The sequence below is a fragment of the Dromaius novaehollandiae genome, chromosome 5, assembly GCF_036370855.1.
Source record: "Dromaius novaehollandiae isolate bDroNov1 chromosome 5, bDroNov1.hap1, whole genome shotgun sequence".
NCBI lineage: Eukaryota > Metazoa > Chordata > Aves > Casuariiformes > Dromaiidae > Dromaius > Dromaius novaehollandiae.
The window spans coordinates 5,563,980-5,588,150 of record NC_088102.1 but is presented as its reverse complement, the minus strand read 5'-3'; the positions used below and the strand labels follow the sequence as shown (position 1 = coordinate 5,588,150).

Genomic DNA, 24,171 nt, shown 5'->3' with positions numbered 1-24,171 from the left:
AAAATAGTTGCTGCTCCCAAAGTCTAAAGTCATAGGAGTCCTACCCAGTGTTAGATGCAGTTCCAACTTCTGTTCCAAAAAAGCTGTTCCATACCGCTGTGACTGAGCAGATTTTTTTTTTTTGGGGGGGGGGGGGGGGAGGGGAGTGCCTAGGACACAGTGTTTCATCCACTTAAGGCAATTTCACTTGGACATTACAGTTTGAGTCAACAGAAAAAGCGCATACATCATGACATCCATGTTCCTCTTTTCACATGTTCTTTGAGCATGAAGCAATCTAATTCACATCAATAGCAACAGATACTCCAAGGATCTTCAGTTTCACTAAGAGGATAACAAGAAAAAGGCACATCACCTTATGGCAAGCCTCATCATTGTGCCAAAAGATCTGTTCTCAATTCTTTGGTACAAGTCTCAGGCAAGGACAGGTTCTCTGTGCAGTAGATGCTATGGGCCTACATTCTTCAGCAGTCTAGAATCTGACTCTCTATGGGTGCTTTGCACTTCAAAGCTAATGGGAAAGTCAATATTTCAGGCTTATGTAAAAGTCTCCCCACAACAGAGCAAAGTTTCCAAAACAACAGCTAGGAATTCCTGTAATATAGATGGTAACAGTCCAAGAGTCTTTTTAGCAGTTGCACATTAGCCCCTGTAGTCATCAGGCTGTTAATCATGCTGCAACACAACCCACCCAAACATCTAAAACACAAAAGCAAATTGTCATTATTATTTAATACTGCAGAGAGACTGTCACCTAGTAATGACAATTTGCTTACCAGCATTGCAGTTCAGTATTAAGTGCCATGATGTGTCACCCCCAACTGTCAGCAAGTTGAAAAAGCAAGAGTTCCATTCAAGCATAAACATTTGAATCAAATGAAGCTGCATGGACTGTGGCTAAACCAGTTCCAAGCTTTAACTTTAGGAAAGTTCAGACTACTCAGCTGTCAAGAGACATGCACTAAGACCGGATCAGTTCCAGCCAAGAGTCTAAAAGAACAAATATCTAACAGGACAGAATGTAAGCACTACACTAGGTGGTCAAAAGTTTCCACTCTAAATCCTTACAGCGGGGAAATTGTAGAAACCAGCCAAACTGGAATGAGTTAGTCTTAAACAAGTCATCCTGTATGAAGCTTAAGTAGTGAAAGTCTCAGCTTTCACTAAAATGAGCCGCTCTGCTACCTATAGTGCAAATCCTATTTGTAGTTTTTCCTGTGGTTAGAGGAGTTGAAGATACTCCCTGCTTAGGCACCCAAGGTTGGCAGTGTCTGACCTTACGCTATCGCTTTTTAAACTCAGCTGGGATGCACTGTCTGTACTTTAACCAGCTATCTGTTCCCACAAGACTGAAATCCCCCCAGTTATTTTTGAAAGGGTAAAAGGAAGTTGCAGACTGATAGAAACCAAGCAGTGCTGGCTTCCTAGCAAAACAAAGCAGAAGTGTGCATGCAGAAAGGGATTCCTCTGGAGTTTGTAATGCCAGCCACGGTGCTCAGCACACCTTCCTCAGCTGTAAAAGGACGTTCAGAAACACAAGTAGAACCTGGTCTAAATATTGATTTACAGCAGATGTAGTTTGAACTCAGTTTAAAAGGAAAGCATTTTCTGATCTTTTGTCTATCCTCTGAAGGGAGACTGTGAAAACCAAAACAAACAGTGCTCAGGCATAAAAAAGAATTACTAGAGACCTCAATACTTCTAACCCCCCTTCCTTCACTAAACATATGGTTTGTGTTAGAAAACACTGTAGAATGATTTTTCCAAAGCCTCTGACATGCATCCTGCTCAATAAGGCCCAAAAGCTCAAAAAGCAGACCTTCAAAGTGGGTTACAGTTGATGATTTATCAAGTCATAGAAGAAAATGGTTAGACCATTCTTATTAGTCGTTCCCTGCTCCGTAAGAGCAAAGAGATAGGGACTTCGTACATAAAGATGATGTTTATTTAACAGAAAAGGGCATTCTACGCTGATGCAACTATTATTCAAATAGACTCAATCTGATGAGCCAAGAAAAAGCTGCCTCTGCACAACTCGGGACTCTCAAGATACCTATGTGATTAAGTTACTTCAGAACGAATTAGTGCTCCATGAACTGATTACACCATAAATAACCCCAATGGGAAAGCGAAGTCACTGACAGAGACAGCACCCTCCTGATAGCATCTGACCTCCACAGCTCTCATCTAGAACGAGCACCAAAAGCTGCACGTTCCAAAAGGATTTTTGTCCTTCTTGCTCAAAATTTGCAAAGCATCTCAGAGCAGATACAATATCTACATTGAACAACTAATCACAGGAATCCTACATTTTCATTTTCTCTAGTCACCCAAAGCACAAGTTACAGCTCTCCCCCCAACCCAATAATTATTCATATGGCTGCATTTTGCTCTTTTCGAGTAGCAGCATGAAACTTGATTAGAGCGACAGGAACCCAGCCAGCGCCTGTACAAGCTACTGTTGTGATAGTAGGAGGCAGAAGCCAACTCAGCAGGTAATTGGACCTGAAGTCAGAAAGATCTTCCCTGGTCAGATTGAAACAGCAGTTTCATAGGGGAGAAAATAAGTTGCCTTTATCAACTGCAGATTACCAAAAGAAAACTTTGATCCCAAGAAAGCTACACGTAATATCAAGACACACCTCCAAAAAGGTATCTTTTTTTTTTAATTGAGCTCTTCAGCTCAAAAACATTCACAACCTTCTCTCAAGTCAGTATTAATAACCAGCAAGAATGCAAGTGTTAAGTATAAAAGCACAACATCTGACTGTTAAAAAGGAGAATTTCTAGTGCTTGCTAGTAGTATTCTCCTGCCCATTGACTCAAACACTTTGGAAAGTCGCAAGTAGCAAGCTAATTCAGTAATTTCCTACCTACTGCTAGGATAGGATTCATTCATGCTTCAAGAGTAATCCAAGGGAATCCTAGAGGGCTAACGTCAACCCCTGAAATCTCGTGCACACTTCATGTTTCCTAATGTTCTGCTTGGCAGTACTCAAATGCACATGAAGCTCCTTGTTAATGTTTTTAACCGATTCAATAACAAACACCCACAAAAGTAATTCGAAAGCTTTAGAAACCAATAGAGATCTAACATATCAACACCTAGAATCACGGGGGGGGGGGGGGGAACTATATTACTTAAGTGCTCAGTATTGCCAATAATTTCATTGTTAATAGATGCTACCAGGCCTCCTCATGCAGAAGTAGGGGAGCTCTCACCACTTAACTAACAATATGCAACAGGAGTTAGTGTTGACTATAAGGAGGAGGAGGAAACAGCAATTTGTGGCACATATCCAACTTACACTCAAAGTAAGGGATCACAGAGACGCACAGAGTACCAGGAAAAACAAATGTGGGAACTACCTTAGTGAGTGAAGGCCCAGCTGTGGTTGCACAGAAGGAAAGCATTAGCCTAACAGCCTACTGAACCAAAGTGGATGCGTATGGGGAGGGGGAGCTCCCTGCTTGGCAGAGGTTGGGATCACAGTCCTATTGATGCACCTCTTTGTGATCAAGATCTATAAGAAAACTATACCATACTCAAGTATTATTCTGCACAAATATTAAGCTGGTTTTGTTTTCAATTACAAATACCTCTTTCCCTGCCAGATACACATGCCTATTTACCTCAGGCAAAAAAAACAAAACAAAAAACACACTCCCCTCCCTCCCTCCCTCCCCCTCCCCCCCCCCCCCCCCCCCGCCCCGTGCACACACAGCCCCAACCTACTCAACTCAGTTTCAGGATCCCATCATTCCCAGGCTGTTATTCTGAAAATGCACACCCTCCTTCTCAGTTTGATGCTCACTGAAAAGGACTCATCATCTTGGACACCAGCACGGCCAAAGCAGAGCTCCACAGCAAAGCTGCTGTGTGAAAGGCAACAGTTTAAAACAAAACAAAAAATGACAACACCCAACCAAAAAAAAAAACCCTCATTCACAAAATCAGAAGTTAGCTATAAAACAGCTCTAACAGCACAAAAATAGAAGGCAGCAGTCCTAGCTGTATCATGATGAGCTGTGACCCAAACTTGCATCTAGAAGTTTAGTAGTCAGAAAAACATTTCCACAGACCATATGATCAGCTTTGATGACAGTCTTCCTCTTTGTCAGGAGACCTAAGTCAAAGCATTCATCTGTTCAGGTTAAAGGCATGCCCACATACACAAACAAACAAGAGAGCATGAGAATTTTAAGCATCCTTTCTTACAGTAATACCAATTTTGTCCCTGCCAGAAAGGTCTGTCTCAAACAAATGTCCTGAATTTTGGAAAATAAGACACTAATAAAATCCCTAACTGGTGCCTAAACACAGTTTTAATAAAATAGGTTGTAAACCAAGTGCATACTGTTGAAGAGATGTATGCATATTTTAACTGTATGCCAAAAAAAATTTGTAACTTGCTACCCCGTGTAGTGCTTCCCCCCAAAATATACCCATACACCCCGAGTAGGCCAAACAGTTCTGAATTATCTTCTTCAGCACCTCCAGAAGGCAGAGCAGCAAAAAACAAGCACTCCAGTGGCAAAAACAAAAGGCACTGATTCATATGTAATTATCCCAGCTAAATTTACTACTGAAGCCATTGCTACTCCAGCTGTCCTTGACACCTGCACAGCAGGGACAATGGGACATGACAAGCATCCTCTTAAGATCTACTGCAGTTTTCAGGCTGACATACTGACTTAAATTAGCAACAGTTTCCGTTAAGACAAGGGCCCAAAACTGTATTAGCACAAAGCCAGAGATGTACCTTATTCACACAGCCATGCCACTGCAGTGACACACAGATGGAGACAGTGTTTCAGCCACCTATGTTAAAATCAACCACCAAATGAGCATTAGTATCCCCCAAAACAACTTTTCTTTCTACTCGAAGATTCGGTTTATAGAGCAACAGAGAAGCAAAGCAAAACAGAAAACTCACGTCTGAAGAATTACAAGGAAGGATATAAAGGAAGGAAATTTGTTCATATCCTCTGCAGTGGAAGTTACCACTGTTTTTTCTTCCTTAAATAAGGGCTAGACTGAAAGATTGAGAGCAGAAAAAAATATTCTGGTGTCAAGTTGCACATTATTTTCCAAGAACAAAGCAGCTCTATCTCTCTTTCCTCAATTTGTCTGTGTTTCTGGAATCATTTACAAAAGCTCTATGCAGAAGCCATTCCTAATAAAATTGATTTAGGCTCTGGTTTCTAAGATGTCAGAAAAGCCTATGAAAGTATTTTAAAATGTAAACGTCCTTTTCTGCACATCTGAAAGAGACCTGCAATCCACTGCACCACTGTTCTGGCACATAGCCACCAGCCTTGCCTTAGACAACAATATAAATACACAAAAGCTCTTTTGTAAAGGTTCAGAGAAAGTGCAAAAGAGTACATCCAACCTGACATACCTACCTGAATCCAGATCCTCAAAAGGAGAGACTTTGCTGTCTCAGACCCTATGCTATCTTGATGAGGGCACTAATTTGTACAGCACTTATTTTATCTACACTACAATAACAATGCAGATGAACATTAACCAGATACCTTGCGGTGTCTGGCAGGTGTTTAAATATTTTCAAACTCAAATGCCACAATACTATCTGAAGTCCAAAGGCTTAAGATTATTCTGGGAGAACATGCATATGTTTCTACCAACCACATAAGATATTTTCTCATTTATTAAATTTTAAGCACCAGAAGAGAGTTTACCAATGCACACAGAGATGCAACAGGCCTTTCTTTTCAAAGGGTGATTTCATCAGTAAGATTCAACTCAATAGTTTCATTTTGAAAACAGGACACTGAAATATGTTTGTAGTAAGTTTTAAACAAAAAGACTACATATTTATCTACACTATGCAGCAGCTGTACAATCAAAAAAACACCACACAAAAAACATGGCTTTGCTATGCTGTATTTTGATAAGTTTAGGTGTATGGTATGCATTATAAAAGAAAACATGTTACACTAATTTCTTTGACAAACTTTCACTGCTAAACAAGAAACAGCAGGAAACAATTTGAAATTAAGATAAATGTTATTCTTCTACCACTGACACAAAATTTGAGGTGACTGCAGAACTCTGATCAATAACTCCAAAGTCCTGCTGTGAGCTGCCAATACACTAAAAACAGTCAGAGCCATTGCGGTATTGAATTACACCCCATATAATAAGATTGCAACTGCTTCCACTGAGGAGATAACTGCGTTAATGACAGCAACCAGCCCCATCCCCAGCATTTTAACACTATTTACCACTACTGGGGAGCCAAGACAGGGAGCCACCCATTCAAGCAGTAATACACTCAGACCAGAACGAAGGTTCCTAGGCAGGACTTAAGACAGCCTAAGACCATGAAATACTTCCAGCATACTGTACACAACACTGAACAACAGCTTTTCCTATCTAACTATTGTCAGATGGTGGAGGAACCACCATATCTAACACACCTCTTACAAGCCCACACCACATGTTAAGGGCTACCGAGTTAAATTAGGTAACCACAGAAAGTTATATTTGACAAACCATAACTCATAGCAAAATCTTCAGATTACTTGTTTATAGAGCTCCAGCTCTAAAACATCCTTAGTGAAAGCAGAGGTTCTTACATTCAGCTACCCAATTCCCCCAACTTCATCTGCAAAACAACACTTGGAAGTGTGGCCCAAACACACCCTAAGATTACAAAAAAGCAAGTGTCCGAGTTCAGCACCTGGTGGTTCACAACAACCATGAATCCCTGGGTTCAGTAAAGGTGTAGCTAACATATAGTTTTCTACAGCTTCAGTCTAGACTTGCTGCAGGACTTCTCAGGGATCTAGTCATGCAACTTGAATATAAAGAAAAAAGATTTCTACAGTATCTTGAGGTAACACACAGATCACAAGAAATTAGCTTCAGGAAGAACTTATTAGTCTGCAGGTGGCAACTGTTTTGTAGTTATTGAAATACATAAGAATAATGTACACTTCTCACAAACCATTCACTTTTGTGAGTGTAACCACAGAATACTCCCTCCAATTCAGTGAAAACTGGAATCGCTCTTCCCTTCTGGGAAAGAGTGTTGGAGAGGAGGGAAGATGACTGTTCACACCTTGAAATATGTTTGGCCCCCAGCACATTAACCCAGACAGTTCTAAATAGCTGTTTGCTATGTTAATGTATTTAGTTTGCTTCTGCTCCTCCTTCACCTACATTAGACTTCAGGTGAAAACATACATGCAATATCATTATTAGCAACACAAATGAAAGATAAAGAGAGCTCACTTTTTTTTTTATACCATGTCACTTCTCCTTGTGAAGAGGTAACAGACATACCAATCTTATACTTCACTGAGAAAGAAATTAAAAATACTTCTTGCATTTGCATCAAATGATTATTCTGTGGCTTAGATAAACCAAACTGTCAGCACTAATAAGCCACCTTTCTGAACAGAGGCAGAAGGGTCAGACTGACTCATACCTGAGGTTAAAGACTCTTTAAAAATCAGTAACTAGATTAAAGATAAATATCCCTAGAAAGAGAAGCCACTGTAGACTTTTCATCAAAATGATATTTCCTGATTATCGCAGAATGAACTGGCAGCAAGACAAATCAGAGAGTGGTATTACATGAGCCGTTCTTGACCCAGGATCACCAGAAAACGGAATTTTCCTACTGTCGCATACCTTGGATGCTTGGGGCGTAGAAATCACATGAACAGTGCTGGGCTTAACTCCATTTGCCTTAGGTCGCTTATAGAGGGCAAATCTGCTTTTTCTGCGTCCTCTGTCACCATTAGGGAGGGAGCCATTATACCTAGAAATAAACAAATAAGTTTGGAATAAAACACCAGTAATTTGAAATACAGCAAGAGAGATCAGCAATCTGGTTATAACAGCCTGATAACGTCAAATAACGTCAAATACACAGTCACAGTTTTTTCTTTCTCTACCAATAGTTTAATTTTATTCATCATTAGTACACTCATCAACTGCAGATCAAGCACTGAGTTTAGCTACAGCAATATTTCATGCTTAGAACTAAAGGAATTTGGAAATACAAATTTAATTCTTGTCTCTAGTTTTAGAATATGGAGAGTTTTAGAAATATTTTTACCCTATCATCCCCCTCCCCACAGCTCACACAGAAAGGGATGGGGGGGAGGAAGAAAGGAATAATTAGGGAAATTTAGGGGCAAACCAAACTCTAAGTGAAAGGAGGGGGGAAAAAATAAAAACCTCAAAATCAGGCCTTTAGGATTAGATGTTATTATTAAAGAAAGAGGATGCAAGTGCTTTTGATTTATGTGAAGATATCTGAAAACTCCTTGATGACTTTCTTTATCAGGTGTAACACAATAGCCTTCAACAGTTCTTTCACCTGCCTCCGAGGACAGAGCCCCAGCGGATTAGTTATCCGGAGAAGCCTTCAGCCTCAAGGGGACATAGATCCTTCCCCAAGGAAGGAATCACCTAGAAATTCCTTTGCAACATATAAGCATTGAAATCCCATCCCTGCAAAGGATTTAAGAAGGGCAGATGCTTCTCATCACAGCAGCTTCAGGTATAAAGTTCCTGACAGCTCTCAACTGGTCTATGCAAGATCTCGCAGGGTTTTACTTCACTGCATAGATACTACTTCCATTCCTGCTCCTCCGGGATTTCATGCTTTTGCCTGAAGAACTACAGATGTAGTTCCACTCATACATTTCAGTAGTCTTACTGGTGAAGCATATTCTATACTGGATCATGGATACTCCTCTCCTACAGCCTCTACAATTAAAAGCTAACATTGCAATGAGGAAAAGAACTGAAAGTGAGGGAAGTTTCATAACTGATTAGTTCCCTGGAAAGCAAAAGTAGTAAAAAAAGATAAATAAATTAAAAATTTAGGAGAACTCAATGCCTGTTTAGGCAAATACTTATAGTAGTTCAGCTCCTCATCTACCACAGTACCTGCAGATTAAAACCGTTTCGTTGTAGCCTCAGAGAAGGCTAAGGGTCACCCCACAGCTCAGGCTGTAAGTTCTGCAGCAATCAGAGGCTAGAAAAAGCAATGCACTAACCTAGAATCTTACTTTTCTTATCATACCACTTTGTATAGTTAGTCAACAGGACTGCATAACAAGGAAGTGTATTTGGAGATTTAAGAAAACAACCCCCCCCTCCCCCCCCCCAAAAAAAAAAAGCACTGGAAAATAGCTAGGGGGTAGAACAGTGGTCTCCTTGCTGAGGCTCTGGAACACTGCCCCACAGAAGGCTTACTGCAGCCAATGATTGCTTGGTGGCATGTAGGAAAATAGTTTAAACTTCACATACACATTTTCTGAACTGCAGGGCTGCTGAGCATCCATGAATGGAAAGGAGAAAAGATATGAGATAATCTCAAATTTAAGTACTCTGGAATATAAATCAAACTTTTTGCTCTTTTAAATATATGTTTAATACACGATCCCAGAGACACCCAAGAAGTTAAGACCTTTTCAGCTGGGATGCAACTGAACTTGTTCCCCCACTCCCATTTTCATATGGGAGATGTTGCATCTCTCTGGAATATAAAAAACTCCAAGAGCACAAAAACACAACTGAAGTAAATCACTCCAATTATTTCATGCCGAGCCTGACGGTGTGTGGAAGTCTGGTATTAACCCTGCACAAGAAGAGATTATCACTCGATTAACATAGTTGGTCCTGAAAACAAAAGAGCCCAATTCCTAGAAAAAAAATATATATATACCAATATGATCCACAAGCAATCTAAATACAAGCCCTTAAAATCTGAATGCCTTGATTCTGCAACTTGAATCTTAGATGTATACAAATGCTTTCCTTCAAAGGCATTATAATACTATGAAATATGCCAGCAAGTTTTAACTCGCCTAAAGACAACGTTCTTCTACAAGTATTTCCAGACAAAAATCTGGAAAACCTATACCTCCTTAAGAAATCATATATAACTAATATCATCACTAGCTTTATATTCTGTAATTAAAGATTTTGCACTGTATAATGGTTCAATAGTACTGAATTCAAGTAGATCCATTAAAAAACACACACACACGCACTAATCTTAAGTGTTTCATGTTTGCAAAAGGGTTATAACCAGAAAAGGCTATTTGATTTCTTTTCAGGTCTTTTGTGGGATTTAAAGATTGAAAAAGAAAAGGCAAGAGAAAGGAAGAAGTCACTCAAGGTTAAAGGGCCTTTTGGAAACTTTAAATACGAAGGAAATACAAGTAAAGTAAAAGTTTAATTCATTCATTTGTCCTGATTAGCACTGACAAGTTTTCATGAAGGTTTTGTGACAATTTTTAAATTTTGTTCTCACAAAAGGGCAGGAGGATTTCAGTGATAGTCTTACCATTTGTTATGCTTTAATTACAGACCTGCAAGTTTCATTTTGATCTTGCATCAGTAAAAAAGACAGGACAATTACTAGACATATATATGGGTTTTACAGGGAGGAGGGGAGGGGGGGAGGAACAACACTCCAGCATCAAGGACTTGTCTCTTTTCCTTTCCACAGACAGCAGATGCATTTTTTCTAGGCCAGGATTCTCAGCTTGCTCGCCACAAACAAACCCTCCCCGTGGCATCTGGGCCACACCTAAGGAACTGAATAAGCTACATATTAAACGAACCAACACTGGTGTCAAGGGATCTCGCCAGCCACGACAGGACCTGCACCCACCCGCTCACTCGCAGAGCTCTACATGAAACCTTACCCAGTTTCTCCAACCTGTTGGGAGCATACAAATAAGATCGTTCTTGAGGTAGCAGACCCACCCTAGCTTCTCCTGTCCTTCATTTTTCCTCAAGGTCCCAGCATAACTGAGCAGTGCCCACGTACTGCAGTCTGCATGAACAACAACTGTCCTATTTCAGGTAGCAGCAGTGTGGAGCTGCACAGGAAAGAGCAGAGGCGAGAACAGCCCCAAATGCCCATCAGTGAACACTGAAGGCTCAGGACTCCCCTACAGCCAAACAGGAGCTTCAAAAATAAAAGACAAGCTCCATATCTAATATTTTCACAACCCTTCTCAACAAGCACTGGCCCACTTCCCTTCTCCTCTCCACACCCCTCCAATAGCTACAGAAGCCTGAGGCAGCTTAAGGACAAGCAAACTTTTTGCTTCAAAAGATGTCCAACACAGAAGACAACCTGCAACAGAAACTCTCCACCACCCCACTAAAAGCCTAAACTTGAATTAGGAGAAATCAAATTTCAGAGACAAGAGATAATTCTGAGAACACCCTGCCCACATGCAGATCTAAGGGGCCACTTCTCAAGTTCTCCAAATGTTCCAAAGCTTTGGAATGACACATGTGGAAAGAGGAGTCCGGTACTTTTCAAAGTGTTTCTCAATGGCAGCAATACCAGGACAACTAGCATTATGAAACTTCATGGGAGAATTCTTTCTGTTAATAGCACTATTCCTCGCAAATAAGGGAGTGGTGCTGGCATAGGTTACAGGCACTATAATTAACAAAGCCAGTTTCCTACAGATTTACATCAAACAGTTAAGGATTTTGGCATATAATGGGATGCAAACTCCAATTAAGCTTTTTCCCATGGTTAAGATACATAGCAAAAGCCTCTCTTCTGCATGGATTTCCTGGTGTCTAGAAAGCGAGAACATACATGTTCTCTCCCACAATGCAAGGGCCCCATTTTCCTCAAGTCTTGTAGGAACCTAGCTGACTACTTCAGAGACCATCAACAACTTCTAAACTATTGTATGAAGGCTTATTCCATAAGGCTTATTTCTTCCAGGAACCAGACTTAGCCAGTAGTAGAAAGTAGACAAGATCTGTTATTTAGGAACAAAGCTAGGAAAAAAAAAAGTGCACTTGCACACAAACTTTTCCAGGTGCACTTGACCTGCACCTAGAAAAGTTTGACTTTAACTTAGGCATGTTGCCCCCAAGATTTAGGGGAGTACCTACTAGATACCACACACAAATTGTCTTCTATGTAGCCAATTTTTATAATGCGATGAAAATATAAAGTATCATAAAACTTAAATACCATTATCTTTCCATACCTATACAGCCTGTTTCCTAAGAGACTCCAAACAGGTAGTTAATTTTCACAGGTCCCTTTTGCCCCTGGGCAAAAAGGAATAACTTCACTTTGCTTTCTTTGGCTACTGCTAACAGTTCTACTGCATACAGTCACGTACAGATGCAAACCATCCCACTTCACAAACTCAACTTTGAACACACTGCATGCTACAGTTCAGTTGCTACAACAGCTCTAACACAACTCAGCTGAAGAAGTATTAGTGATAGCTCTCATTCTGAAGTCAGACTTCAGTGAATTTTTCCTCCTCTTAAGTACATTCTCCTTCCCCGTTTGGTATCCTCCTGTAGTATATACTGAGCACATACCAGAACGACAGATTGTGCTTACCCCATATTTTTACCATCACTGAACTAGTGTGGGCCAACACTACTGCCAAAAGCAGCAGGCCCACCTTTCATTTGCCATTTTGTTCTAATGCTGTTTCTTCTCTCCCTGGCTCATGTGAATGGGAAACCAAACCAGATTTATTTTTAAAATTTTAAACCGCATCAATTCATTGCTCTCTGGTTCACTGCAAGACCACAGAAGCACTTATATCAGCAGCAAGGGGGCGGGGGGGAACACAGAGGGCACAAAAGATTCCTTTGACAGTACTGCAAGTGTACAGGTATCATGATACCTGCAACATTAGCCATCCAAAGCTTTATTATTCACCTTGGCAACATCCAAACCCAGAGCTTTTCACGAGTGTAGGCTAGAGTCCCAACTAATTGGAAAGCCCTCTTATGCTGAAAGAGCCAATGTTTACTCCCTTGAAAACAAACTGAAAGGAAAAAGGCCTCAAAAGTCTACACCAAAATGCAAAAAGAAAACTTCAACATATGCAACACTGACACAGGAATATATGAACTGATGCTTCCTTTTGTGTCATATCATTGCCACTATTTCACACTTTGCCTCCCTTGCTCATCTCATCATTCATTTTGTAGAGATTCATTATTTCAGGAAAGTAACTCTAATGGTTTTTTGATTTTTTTTTAAAGCACATTCTCTTTCAGGTATGTTTTTCTATACCAGACCTTCACAAAACAAGCTGTTTCTGTCTGCCAGTTATTTGAGAATTTCAGTTGAAGGATAGTGAAGTTATTCTCATAAACTTAATCTCATTGGGAAGCATTATCAATAGGTAAAGCAAAGATAGGTAGTACTTCCCTACCAGCAAAAAAAACCAAAACACACTGGTTTGTTTTCTCCTCAGAAGTCAGTTCTCAGCTCCTGTGTATTAATATAGATACTAGCTCAAGCTTCCAATTGAAACTGAATTCAATTCTAAGCTTGCCTCCACTTTATTACATGTATCAGGAATTAGAATTCCAGTCTCAAACAGTCTCCAACACCAGGAGTAGTGTTAACCATCAGCCTCCTCCTGTAGCAAAGTTTTGGCAGTCAGTCCAAGACTACTCCTTGACAAACATTTTAGTGTTTCATGGATGACTGCAACACATTGCATCAAAAGCCTCTGATGTAGAGGTTTCTTGGAGGATACTGCTCTCCCAGCCACCCAGGATAGTTTTTTCCATTCTTCAGAGGAAGCTTAACAGGCCTAGACTGACCAGAAGGTTCCCTTCCATCTTCCAAAGACACAGTTTCCCATTATATTGGGGACTTCTTTAGCAAAATGTAGTTGCTTGCTATCACTGAATCATAGAAAACACAACTAGTCACTAGTCCAAAAAGTCATCTAAGTCTACCCCCAACTCAAGGGCTTGATCCAGTCTATCCATGACACTTCTATGTAAACAAGTCCAAAAAGCCCACCCCTGAAATGAATGTTCCATGCATCTTCAACAGATGCATCCTAGGGCTTCATCATCTTTAGAGTTAAAATTGTCCCCACACACCAAGAGAGGGAGATACAGGTCAAAACGAGCCTACTGTATGCTTTGCCAAATCCAAATAAAAAAATCTATGTTCTTTTCCTCTCCAAAGCAGATTCACAGGCTTGAAAATTTGAGTCCCATTTGTCTCCTTCTGAAGGAAAACATTTGAAGAAGTTATAGCAGCAAAATAAAGTAGCTTCGAGTAGCATTTTTGTTGCTATATTAACTGTAGGAAAGCTTACTCATGATTTACGCAAAACTTCTATTCTTGGAGTAACAAGAGCCACTGATCCAAGACAGGGCACCTTTGCTTTATGCAACCTTGGAGTAAGTCCAAGCCTGCTGGACTGCATGGAATTTACATAGTTCTACCTCAGACTCTGCTGGCCAAGACATCTCTATAGGAATAAATGTCTCCTAACCACTCTACCAGCAATACAGCTAGATAAAGCAGTCTTCCTGTAGAGCAAGAAAATCCAAACCAGCAAGTTCTAAAATCCCAAATAATCTCATCTCTTTCCCCAGTTAAGGGTACATCCAGGATGTTTTACATCTCTGAACTTGATTACTCCTGAAAGAGATACAGCAGAGTTGCTAGTTGTGATTGCAATCAGCATTTTTTTTCTGGACAAGTTTTATTCTTATAATTTGCCTTTGTGAAGGCATTTTACTGTCATAAAATATCATGAAGCATTCACCTCTTCAGTACTTTTGGAATATTTGTTAGTATAGTGATCAATACTGTGTGTTCACCACAAGCCTTCAGTTCCCAGCACCAAATTTTAGCACTGCCTGCCTTCCCAGTTTACTGCAATCAATACAGACCTAGAGCCTTCTAAGAGGTTAGAGAGGTTCAGTGAAATGCAGACTGACCTGATAACCCATATAGTTACGAGGCAGAAGAGCACTACTTGGCTTTCAGAAGAGAGGCTGAGTTGGCATGGTTGGCTCATGATTAGAGGTGATTTTTTAACACTCAGATTGAGACTATTTGAAAAAGAAGTCTGGCATAGATACGGACTCCTACAAATCTTTTACTACACTTCAAAAGCTACTCCTAATTGCTTCCGATACCATTAGGAGCCTAGTAGCCATCTCGCATAAAAGCTGTATTCTAGGCTTGTGGTGCTTTTACGTGTAAGCATAGCCAGCCTCTACATCTGATCACAAGTGTGGATTAGCTTAACACCTGGTTAAAAGGTTATGCACACCATGACAGAGTCTTTCAGAGGTGCCCACAACACATCATAGACACTAGAGAGACTACTTCCCTCCTTCATGGAGTATACAAATCAAGCTGAGCCTTATCTACTGAAAACACCAAGAAGCCACGTGTGAAGTAGCTGGGGTTCTCAAGGGGAACATGTTTTTTCCGCTGGTGTTCAGGACCAGAACTGGCTGGTCTTCTGGTTTGCATGCGCCTCACTGGAAAGATATATAAAAGCCTATTCCTGTCTGCTATAGCCTCTTCCTGCCCTTTTTTAAAGGGATAGGAGGAGCTGGTAGACTTGGGTTCAGGTTAATGCAGAGGCTGTTTTTTTGAACTATTTATCTCTATACACTCACCCACTGTCAGCAAGACTGAACTGAAAGGCAGACTGGGAAAAAACACTTATTTAGTGCTGACTAGCATTAAAGGGAATGAACAGGTCAGCCACTCAGTATATTCTCCCAATCCTACCCTAACTATAATATAGTGATATAAGTTTGATTTAGAGAGAATATGAATATTTAGAGAAAATACAGCAGATTAATCCTCCTATATGTTTAGCTTACAAAATAAAGACAGCTCAGAGTATACACGTGGTCCACATGAACTTCATTCCATCTAAAAAGAGTTAAAGGGCACAACGGGGCTGCAAATAGCAAACTAATTGCGCAAAAACTACTTTTAAGTAGCTTTAATCATACTACACATCCTCTTTGCTTCAAAATTCCAAAACCCTTGTTATTTCAAGACCGTCTCCCTCACTAACATGGAAAAAAATCTCCATAGATCAAGAAAATATAATGAATGCAACCAGTCTGAAAGCAAGAGGCAGACAAATCAGGGCATTATTACTATAACTACTCATAACACAAAGGTTGAGATCCAGTCAGAAATGTAATTTTGATCCTCATGTGTAAGCTAGTTGCCATTTCTTCTGCGGTGGGGAGAAAAATTACTACAGAAACTTCTTACAACTCTCTTCAATCAAGGTTTTGTTAATAAGCAATTTTCTGGAAAATACTTTGTTACTTCTGCTCTTGTAAAATCAAGGACAGCAGACCTTTCCCACAGCTTTGGAAAGACAAGTTTCTGTAGAAATTTCAGCTGACACTGCAACCTTAGTTTAGTAAAAGAAATTTAAGATCTTCAAATGCATGTATTAATGACAATGTGGAAACAGGCATTTCAAGACACGGTAATAAAGGATATTTGCTGCTTAATTTTCTGAATAACAACTATATAAACAGCACAAGAGTTTGATTCAGTGCTAATACACTAGAAGAGCCTAAAGGAGGATGCTTATGCTGACTGCCAGAACGTCAGGATGAGCTTCAAGAAAAGCAGTCAAATAACCTGACAGTTCCAAACAACTTAATAGCTGGAAACCTACATCGGCAACCCAGTTAACACTGCAGTCAGACAGGAATGAGTAGTCTCACCTACAACATGAAGTCATCCATAACCATGAGAATAGTATGGAAAGACAGCAATTACCTTTCTTAAGGAGGCAGAGAAAAAAAAACCACCACACAAACATTTAAGATACTATCATATCAATTCGAACAGAGTAATATGCCAGAAGTAAGAGCATTAGAATGCAAAGGGTTTCCCCCGCCCCGTTAGAAAGCAGAGTAAGAATCAGTTCCTTCACATAATGACTTCCTTAACAATCCATATTTCCAACCTTTTACTTCTCCCCCCAGCATTCATTTAACAAGGAAGCAATTTTATTCAGCGCTTTAAGCCCATCTCCAAAGCTGTCAACTAAAACCATTCACTACTGCATAAAACCTACAATGCTAGTGCACAGAAAATGCAGGGTATAAACTAATCAACTTCATTTCACAGCATTCTTTGTATTCTAGCTAAAAGAGCACAGGAGCTAGGCAAAGCACCATGTTTAGAATCTTCTTTCTAACCCCCAGATCTCTCACATTATAGAAGAAATGCTATTCATCCAAGAACTATCTATAATCTAGCCAAATGCCACTGAAATTGTTTGATACAGCATTTTGTTAAACTAAATATGGATAAATATGATAGAAAGTGAGATCTAGCTTTCACTATATTCAAAACAAGTCAGATGAACAAAAAATCCCTTTCAAAGCGAAGTACAATGCACAGCTGGGTTTTGATGGGAGAAAAAGTACTGAAGGAGAAAGACTGTTTATCCAAGACATCACAGACTTTGGATCCACGCATTTTTTATATGGAAAAAATGTACAGTCTCCCTTTAAATGCCAGATTGAAAAGAGCTTTAAGTTTCAAAATCAAAACAAATTAGACTTCATGTAATGTAATGGGACAAGAGACCTCAAAATACACCTGCTCTGACATACCAAGCACGCTCCCAACCTATCTACTTGTGCTTTATACATGCCTGAAGATGGAAAAGCAAACTATTCAAACTTTAGTCTGAGGAGTGAACAGGACTGACACCATGCTATGGCCAAAACATCACTGCATTAAATATTATAGAGAAACTACATTTGATTCAAACAGTTTGGGCCAGACAATTCATTTCATGTGTAGCCAAATGCCTTCTCTAAAACATCATCATGGACAATTTGACAATTTGCATTTTCAAAACTACTAGTTTTCTCATAGCTTCAGTTATCTTCCAGATACAAACGGCTGGAATATCGTTTTCGTGACCCCACGGCCAGGAAGCTCCAGGCTGTCTGCTACCTGCAGCTTTTTCAGGGAGTCAGGCACAAGAAGAGTCTTCCAAGGTTCACTCCAGTGTCACATAGCTCAGAGGATGAGAAAAGTTTGCATCCATTTTGTGAACACAGGTGATCCCACAGGCAGCATACTGAATAGGAAGTGAAGCACTCAAATACTGGATCCTGACCTGCAACATCTTTGTCAAATCCTATCAATTCTAACATCCCTTTTGCTTCCTCAAATAAAAGGCAGCCTTATACATGCACAGCTCCCCGTTCAATCCCAGCTGCACAGCAGAATCCCAAATATTTGCATCAGAATATGCAGAATCAGTTTTCCTTCTGTACTCTTGCAAACACTACAGTCTCTCTTAACACAGCAGCTTCCTTAATATCACTGCTGTGACACGATCATTGTCAGCTACAGTGGCACAAGCTGTCTCAGACAAGATAATCTACTTCATGGCCTGCTCCAAGCAGATTTGGACAAGGTAGGCAAAGAGGAAAAAGAAGGAAAAAAAAAAAAAAGGAGTTACTTTTCTGCCTTCTAAATCCAGCAAGAACTGGAGGTGGCAAGTTTCCAGCTTAGACAAGTTTTAGAAGGCTGCTCCACTACCACATAGGACCAGGCGCATCAACCCAGCTGAGAATCAACCTGTCGTTATGTTTAGCATGCAGTATCCTGTAAGAGTTAACATTAGAGGTATGTGCTTTTAATTCTTACTCTCCAAACAACACAAAGAAGAATGGGCATTCTGTGAGGTAGAAGGAGCAAGTAAAACCACACGTGAGAGGTAAAGAATACACAGGAGGCTGGAAGAACTGCACAACACAGTCTAGAAAACACCAAGGAGCAATGCAGTGCTATGCTTAGAATAGCTGACAAGAAACCCAAGCAATACCTATTTTTTTGATAGCAGATCTGTGAGGTGCCTTAAAAAAGGCATACAGGAGGAATTATTCTTCCCTCACAGTTAAAAAAAAAAAAACAAAAAACAAAAAAAACACAAAAAAAACTGCCTGAAACCCACCAGATCAGTGTGTGCACCATAACTAAGTAAGAATTATTGCATAGTTGAAGCTATGTTCCTTTTGGGTTTTTTTTTCTGAAGTCTTAAAAAAAAGTAAATACAGTAACACAGAGAACTAGACTTCAATACATCTTCAGTCTTAAAACATCCTGACAACTTACTAATTCACAGCAGCCTTAGTTGTTTGCCTTTATCATAATCCATACCAAAGTTAATCAGTCAGTCACCTCTAGCCAGGAAAAGATTTTGCAAGGCTGTTAAATATTTACAGCTGACCAGCAAAACCAAGTCCGATCTATATAGCTTTGAGATAGCAAGGCTTTTCAGTACTGTGCTTCTACCCACAGACTACCCGAGATTTTGCTCCTCTTTAAAGGACTCTCCAAAAATATTACATCAAAATAAACATGGAACCTTTAGAGAAGCTTGGTCTCAGAAGATGATCCCATAAATACTTAGGAATTATGATATATCTGCATGCACTTCCCAAGTATGAATCAAAATCATAAATGATGTGGTCTGTTTTTCATGCCTAGATCTACAGAGATCCTGACCTCCAGAAGAATCTCACTATACAGCTGCTTGCAACCCAGTCAGTCCGTGCAGACGTGAGATTTTGTACAACCACTGCCCTCAGACAGGCAGGCACTCCATTCTCAGTGCTGCAGCAAGACAGTGTTCGGTCAGACACAAGTTTGTCACGCAAAAGTGCCTTTGTACACAGATACAGCCATTAAAACCCTAAAGCCACACTGAAGGCTCAGTAATCACAAAGTTTCTTGCAGAACCAGAACTTTTTTTTTTAAGCTTACTTGACTTGTACTGCTAATCCAGACTGCCTATTTTAGTTAGATATTTTACAAACTGAAGTTCCATGAAATTTGCATTTATGCATTCCAACAGATATTAAGTAATGTGCACAAGTGGCATAGTGGTTTGTAGAAGAGAAAACAAATTTAAAACCACATGTAATTCTCCTTCATAAGTTTCTTCCTTTGGAAGTCTAGTTCTTTCTCAGCCAAAATCCACAAAGACAGTCAGCATACTATTACTATTTTTGTTCTCCAACTTTAAAATCAAAGCACCCCATATGTTTCTCCTTACTTATCTAGATTTCTTTGATTTTTAAGGCAAGGGAGCACTACAGGGCAAACCTGACCAAGATAGCAGAGGATCTGCCTAAAACAGTATTTCCTAAAGCAAAGGCTGTAATTCTAAACAGCATCACAGGACCTAAAATTAGCATTTGCATGCCAAATAGAAATTCAGCTGTAGAAGCAGGGCTCATGAGCCCAAGACTGAAACTGGAAGTGGATTCCCCAGCAAAACATGTCTGAAAAGAGCTAGTTCAGGGAGAGAAAATAATCAATTGCAGCTGGTTGCCTCAAGAGATTCCCTTTTGCCCTCAGAAGTTTTTATATCTGACATCGCTCCCCATAAGTGCACCTGGGCCGTGAGCAGCTGTTATCAACTGGATGGGGGAGTAAAACAATAGTAAGAAATTCTGCACACTCCCCTGCCCAAGCGTGAGGATGCCCAAGGACAAATACAATCTACCCACAGTCTCTTCCCCCTTTTACACGGGTTCTGCAAATACCTAAATTCTTGCCTCCTTTCCCAAGTCCACCCAAAGAGATTGCTAATGTACTACAGAAAGTGAAGAGCACATTCCCATGCTACCCTGTCAGTACTTTGGCATTATACCCATAAGACACCAACTGTAAAGCTCTTCCATAATTGTTTTATTTTCCTCCTACAGCCCTATCGAAAACAGAGATAAGAGTGGTGGCATTTGCTTCCATTATGTAAAAATCTCTTGGTCGGGAGGTGCCTTTGCTCTCCCATGTTGGAGGCAGCAGAAGACAGGAATGCCATATGGAAGCATTCACATCCCATCAGCCTGTCTTAATATCTTAGTCTGCAAAATTTAGAAGTGTATCTTCTGGAACTGCTCACTATAATGGAACAAGCCCCAACTCTGCTAGAGACACATTCAGAGTGGAGAAAACCCAAACAAACTTCTCCTTTTGGACTGTTGGCCAAGCACAAAAATCTTCATCTAGGCTGTTTCATAACCACTTGGAAAGTGTGACTTTGGGTTTGAAACTTTCCGGAGGGGGAAGAGCGTTTACCGTGTATGTTGAGTAACACAGAACACTAGTCTGGCTTCTGAATTGAGAGGTACATACACGAGAGGTAAAGCACAAGGCTGCTGAACTACATGGGACATCATCTACAATTCCCCAAAGTTTCAGGTTTTGTTTAAAATGCCTCTAAAGAGCTGCTTTTCCAAGGAAAGCAGACACTGAAAGAGTTAGTCTACAGGGACCTCTTTTCTTTTCCCCCACTAAAAAGACTAGTTAGAACCCAGTTGATCTAAAGCAGCACCACAAGACCAACATCCCATAGAGAGTGCTTCATGGAGTACACTTACTCTCATTAACACTTTTCTAAGGCACAGCACAGTGCCTTTGCATAGAAGGCTTTTTGGTAGTTGAGTACTACATGGCAAACACATTCATTATACTGAGTCTCTCCTCGCAACACCGGGACAGAGGTTATGGTGTGGCCCAGGCTGCCAGTAGGGCCTGTGACACTGTTGGCATCCACTCCTCTTCATACTAGCTACATGCAGTGTCAAAACATTTGCATTCATTCCCATCTACCCAAAGTTGATGTCCCACCAGTATTACAAGCAGTAGAAGCAAAGCAACAGTAGTGAAAAAGAACAGTCATAAACAAGGCATTTCATGATCCAAAGAACCAGCAAAGCATGATTTCCTCTGGGTCCACATTTTACAGTTGGATTCCTTCTTTGCCTAGTAAGTCAACAGCTCCAATTAAGTCTTTCTCAGAGGTGAGGCAGTAATAGTCACATGGATTCTGTGATGTCCACCAAAGCCAGGCGGTGGGGGAATTCATGCTGCAGACTCTCCTCAGCAGAGCACAAACAGCACTGGAAGGCTTTGGAATAAGATCAGTTCAATGACGTACTTCATTTCCACTGAGAGACTACAACCTCACTTGCCATTGCATCTCTCAGTAAATCACTGAGCAGTCAGGCAGGTGGAAAATGACGGGAACAGGCAGCTGATAGTGCCAGCAGATTTGAGCATGTGGTGTCCTCCAGCAACAAGGCTGCCTAGACAGCAGGGAGCAGTAACTAGCTCAGACATCGGACTTTATTCCACCTGTGTTCAGGTCATCACCCTAAAGCTAAATACATTATTCTCCTGCCCCTGTCCAGCATGTGTCCTTTATGTCTCAAAGGAGCATCAGCTCCTTAAACAGTTTGTTCCACCCCACTTAAATGCTTTCAAGCAATTCTAAAAGCTCCAAGCAGCTACCATTATCAGTTTGAAATGGGCAACCTGCTCAGGACTTCTCCAGACTTGAACTCTGCTTAATTTATTCCAAATTGAATTGCAGAACTGAATATTCTTTCCTTTAGGAAAGAGAGTCCAGATAATGAAAGAGAAATCAAACAACAGACAATAAGAAACTGAGATGATCCTGTCAAGCACAGCAGGCTATACAGCATATTTCATACTTTTAACAGCTACGACTACTAAATTTTAAGACTTCACGCTCTGGGTAGGTTTGTACATCAACTAAAACTTCTCTTTCTCCAGAAACTGCAAGACCTTCCATAAAACCTAGGATTGGAAGAAGGAAGAAAATAAAAGGAGAAAGCATTAAGATGTTAAGATTATCTCTAATCCGACTTCTCCTTATACTAAGTTAATCATGAATATAAGTGGTAAATTACCTTCACCTAAGTAAATAAAACAAAGAATGCTTACAATCATTTGTACATGAACTAGATGAGGACAAGGTAAGAGTGGTGGCAATGATGGGGCAGGGAGAAAGTCGCATTGCATTTCTGATTTTCATGAACAAATGGTTGCTTTTAGAAATGAATATATTTATCTTCTGGATATTAAAGAGGACCACAGACACCTACCAATATCTTTTGGTTTTTAACTCAACTCGCTTATGCATGACAAACTGATCTTTACTATATTTCTGGAACTTTACACTGCACAAAGCATTACACTTACCATCTGACTATCATAACAAATTCCATCAGTTCACAGACCTGAAACAGCTGATTTTTCCCAACTGCTATGTCTGCCCAAAACTTAAGAATCAGCCCATATCCTTTGTGGCTTGGGTCTGAACAGAGCCTGCAGCTGGAATCCAGCCAATCCATAAATCCAGCTCCTTCCTGCCTGCACTGACTACAAAATGCCCAGAAGAGAACGAGCAAATCACTTTTGCCACCAGAAGATCTGCTTACTCCTTAAGAAGGTATTATTTTACAATTGCTCTGTCTATGCTGAGAATTTTCCAGTAGGAGAAATCTTAATATAAACCAGTCTTCTCCAAGAAGATTAAGGTGCTAACTAACAATATATGATCAGAGGCCAACTCCTGAATTGAATTTAAAGTCACATAGTACATAATAAACTAGGAGGATATGTTGAGCTATTAAAAGCTTGACTTAGATCCTGCTAATGGCTTAAACCCCATCTTTGCTTACAGAGGGAACTGAACTTTATATTTTGTAGTTTCCCCACATCCTTACATAGAAAGGATACATTTACTATATTATACCACTCTCTGCCTACTGGAAACCTAAAACCAGCAATAAAACAAGATGCACAGCACTCAAGTATTGCAGCTGGAAGTGTGACTGTGCAACTGGAGAGATAAGGCAATGTAACAGCAGCATTCTGTGCTCAAACATTACAAGTAAGGCACAAAACAAGACTCAGAAGTTAAGGCTCTTTTGCTCTGATAGCGAGCACACTGTTAACACTCACACACAGAACCACACACTTGTCTCCCAAAGGCAAAGAAAAAAAATTAGAGTGTTTTTGAAAAAGCTCTGTCAAAGTCTTTAAATGGGGTCGGGGTTCACTATCAAAAAGTATTATTTAAGAAATCTTTTTGGAATTGAGAATAAACTGAGTATATCTAAACTCATAACCCTAAAACCAAATGAATAACTTGCATTCTGCATGCCAGTAGCTTCAACTAGACACCTTACCTAAAAAAAGGTCACCACAGTCCATGAGACTAAGCCACTGCTGCTTCCACAGACACTGAATATGAAAGCAAGTTTGCCATTATCACTCCAAGGTGGCTGGCCTAGTGTTTAAAGGTGCCTCTCATGTTTCAGACTTTTATTTAGCCCAGGGAAGATCAGAAGCAGGAAAAAAAAAATAGCAACCATGAAAAACTAGTATGTTTGGCTATTGCCAAAATTCCCTATCTAGATTTACCTCTGATGGAAGAAGTTACTTGCCTCAGCTGCTCATCTCAAACAAAGCTTGCCTTCTCACAGATTTACCCCAAGATCAATCTGCTCAATCT

The 24,171-nt window shown here is 40.2% G+C and overlaps 1 protein-coding gene across 1 annotated transcript in view; it reads right to left on the bottom strand.

Moving 5' to 3' along the window:
* Window positions 1-24,171, bottom strand: part of PELI2 (pellino E3 ubiquitin protein ligase family member 2) — an 83,713-nt gene that overhangs the window by 49,368 nt on the left and 10,174 nt on the right. Inside the window, exon 2 of the mRNA XM_026100041.2 lies at window positions 7,667-7,796. Coding sequence (XP_025955826.1) covers window positions 7,667-7,796 — 130 coding nt within the window. The remainder of the gene's footprint in view (window positions 1-7,666; window positions 7,797-24,171) is intronic.